The following is a 1,938-nucleotide window of genomic DNA, read 5'->3' as shown; positions in this document are numbered from 1 at the left end:
ACATACTAGGTATATCTCTGGGGGAAGGGATTTTCTTTTCCTCTCGTGGTTTGTTTGACGCAAAGTTGATAATCAAGTGTGTTTGTTGACTGTATAAAAATTATGTGAGGAACTTCTAACGGCTTTCACCGGTATGATGCAGACGAGGGGAAAAAACTTGTCGATTACACGGGCACCTGTTATGTTTCTAATTAACTGAGTTAAACTAATTAAATCATTTATTTAGAACTGCATGAGATTTAAAGCAATGGACTAAACCATAAAAGATTTTATTTACGGAGATTTGTCAGTTTTTGTAGAATTTTTTGTGAGTTGATATCGGAGGGAATTTGGCTACTACTTCTATCAAGTCGAACGACATCGAATGCATCCCATTCGTTGATACATACTAGGTATATCTCTGGGGGAAGGGATTTTCTTTTCTTTTCCTATCGTGGTTTGTTTGACGCAAAGTTGATATAATCAAGTGTGTTTATTGACTGTATTAAAATTATGTGAGGAACTTCTAACGGCTTTCACCGGTATGATGCAGACGAGGGGGAAAAACTTGTCGATTACACGGGCACCTGTTATGTTTCTAATTAACTGAGTTAAACTAATTAAATCATTTATTTAGAACTGCATGAGATTTAAAGCAATGGACTAAACCATAATAGATTTTATTTACGGAGATTTGTCAGTTTTTGAAGAATTCTTTGTGAGTTGATATGGAGGAAGTTAATGATTTCGACACTTGTATCCCAGCTGTTGACAATAGAGATTCAGTAAGAGAAGAAAACGATGGTGAGAAACAACGTTTATCCAGTGAAGCATTTACTAAACAAATATCATTGCATAGAAATATTACTGATTATCGTTGTGAGACTTGTGCGAAAAGATTTTCTTCGGAACACGAAGTCTTCGCTCACAAACAAATACACAACAGAGAAAAATCGTATCACTGTGAAATATGTGGAAATTCATTTAATAATAATTCTCATCTTGTCATTCATGTACGAAGTCACACCGGAGAGAAACCGTTTCACTGTGAAATTTGTGGAAAATATTTTGTCAATAATAGTAATTTGAACCGACATAAAAGACTACACAACGGAGAAAACTCCTGTCATTGCGAAATTTGTGGGAAATCTTTTGAAAATAATAGTAATTTAAACAGACACAAAAGAATCCACACTGGAGAGAAACCGTTTCATTGTGAAATATGTGGGAAGAGTTTCTCTCAAAATTCGAATCTCGTTATCCATGTTCGTAGTCACACCGGAGAAAACCCATTTCACTGTGAGATATGTGGGAAATCTTTCGTTGAAAAGTCGAAGCTTACAATCCACATACGTGGTCACACAGGTGAAAAACCGTTCCACTGTGGATTATGCGAGAAATCCTTCTCTGATCATTCCAGCCTTGTTTACCACAAAAGGATACACACTGGAGAAAAACCCTATCATTGTGATATTTGTGGGCAAACTTTTATGATGAACAGTAATTTAACAATACATAAGAGAATTCACACAGGGGAACAACCCTATCGCTGTGAAATCTGTGGAAAATCTTTTATTAATAACTCTCATCTTGTAATTCATATACGTAGCCACACCGGAGAGAAACCTTATCACTGTGATGTTTGTGGTAAATCGTTTAGTAACAATTCTCATCTTGTAGTTCACAAACGGATACATTCTGGAGAAAGACCGTACCATTGTGCCATATGTGGAAGATCATTTATTACGAATTGTCGCTTAAAAAAGCACGAGAACACACATACATTCTAAAGAGAAATATTTTAACTGTGGAACGTGAGGAATCTGTATTTTGTACATTTGAATTGAAAGTCCATCAAGAAGTGAACACTTAAAAACATTTATCTTGGGGGACGAGGGCGGGGAATGGCAGAAATAATTCTCGTTTGATTTTTGTTTGATTTAAATGTTTTCGTTAAGA

At 35.6% G+C, this 1,938-nt stretch overlaps 1 protein-coding gene across 1 annotated transcript; it reads left to right on the top strand.

Annotated features, from left to right (window-relative positions):
* The first annotated feature begins 6 nt into the window (after positions 1-6).
* On the top strand, positions 7-1,932 carry LOC128250994 (zinc finger protein 239-like). Its single transcript, XM_052977232.1, has one exon. The coding sequence runs from the start codon at positions 708-710 to the stop codon at positions 1,767-1,769; it is 1,062 nt and encodes a 353-aa protein (XP_052833192.1). The 5' UTR covers positions 7-707; the 3' UTR covers positions 1,770-1,932.
* The last annotated feature ends 6 nt before the right edge of the window (positions 1,933-1,938 follow it).

Source organism: Octopus bimaculoides, chromosome 27 (genome assembly GCF_001194135.2).
Source record: "Octopus bimaculoides isolate UCB-OBI-ISO-001 chromosome 27, ASM119413v2, whole genome shotgun sequence".
In the NCBI taxonomy this organism is placed as follows: domain Eukaryota; kingdom Metazoa; phylum Mollusca; class Cephalopoda; order Octopoda; family Octopodidae; genus Octopus; species Octopus bimaculoides.
This window is presented reverse-complemented; position numbering and strand designations above follow the sequence as displayed.

Coding starts and splice junctions, on each gene's coding strand:
- LOC128250994 (XM_052977232.1), top strand. CDS start 708: ATGGAGGAAGTTAATGATTTCGACACTTGTATCCCAGCTGTTGACAAT.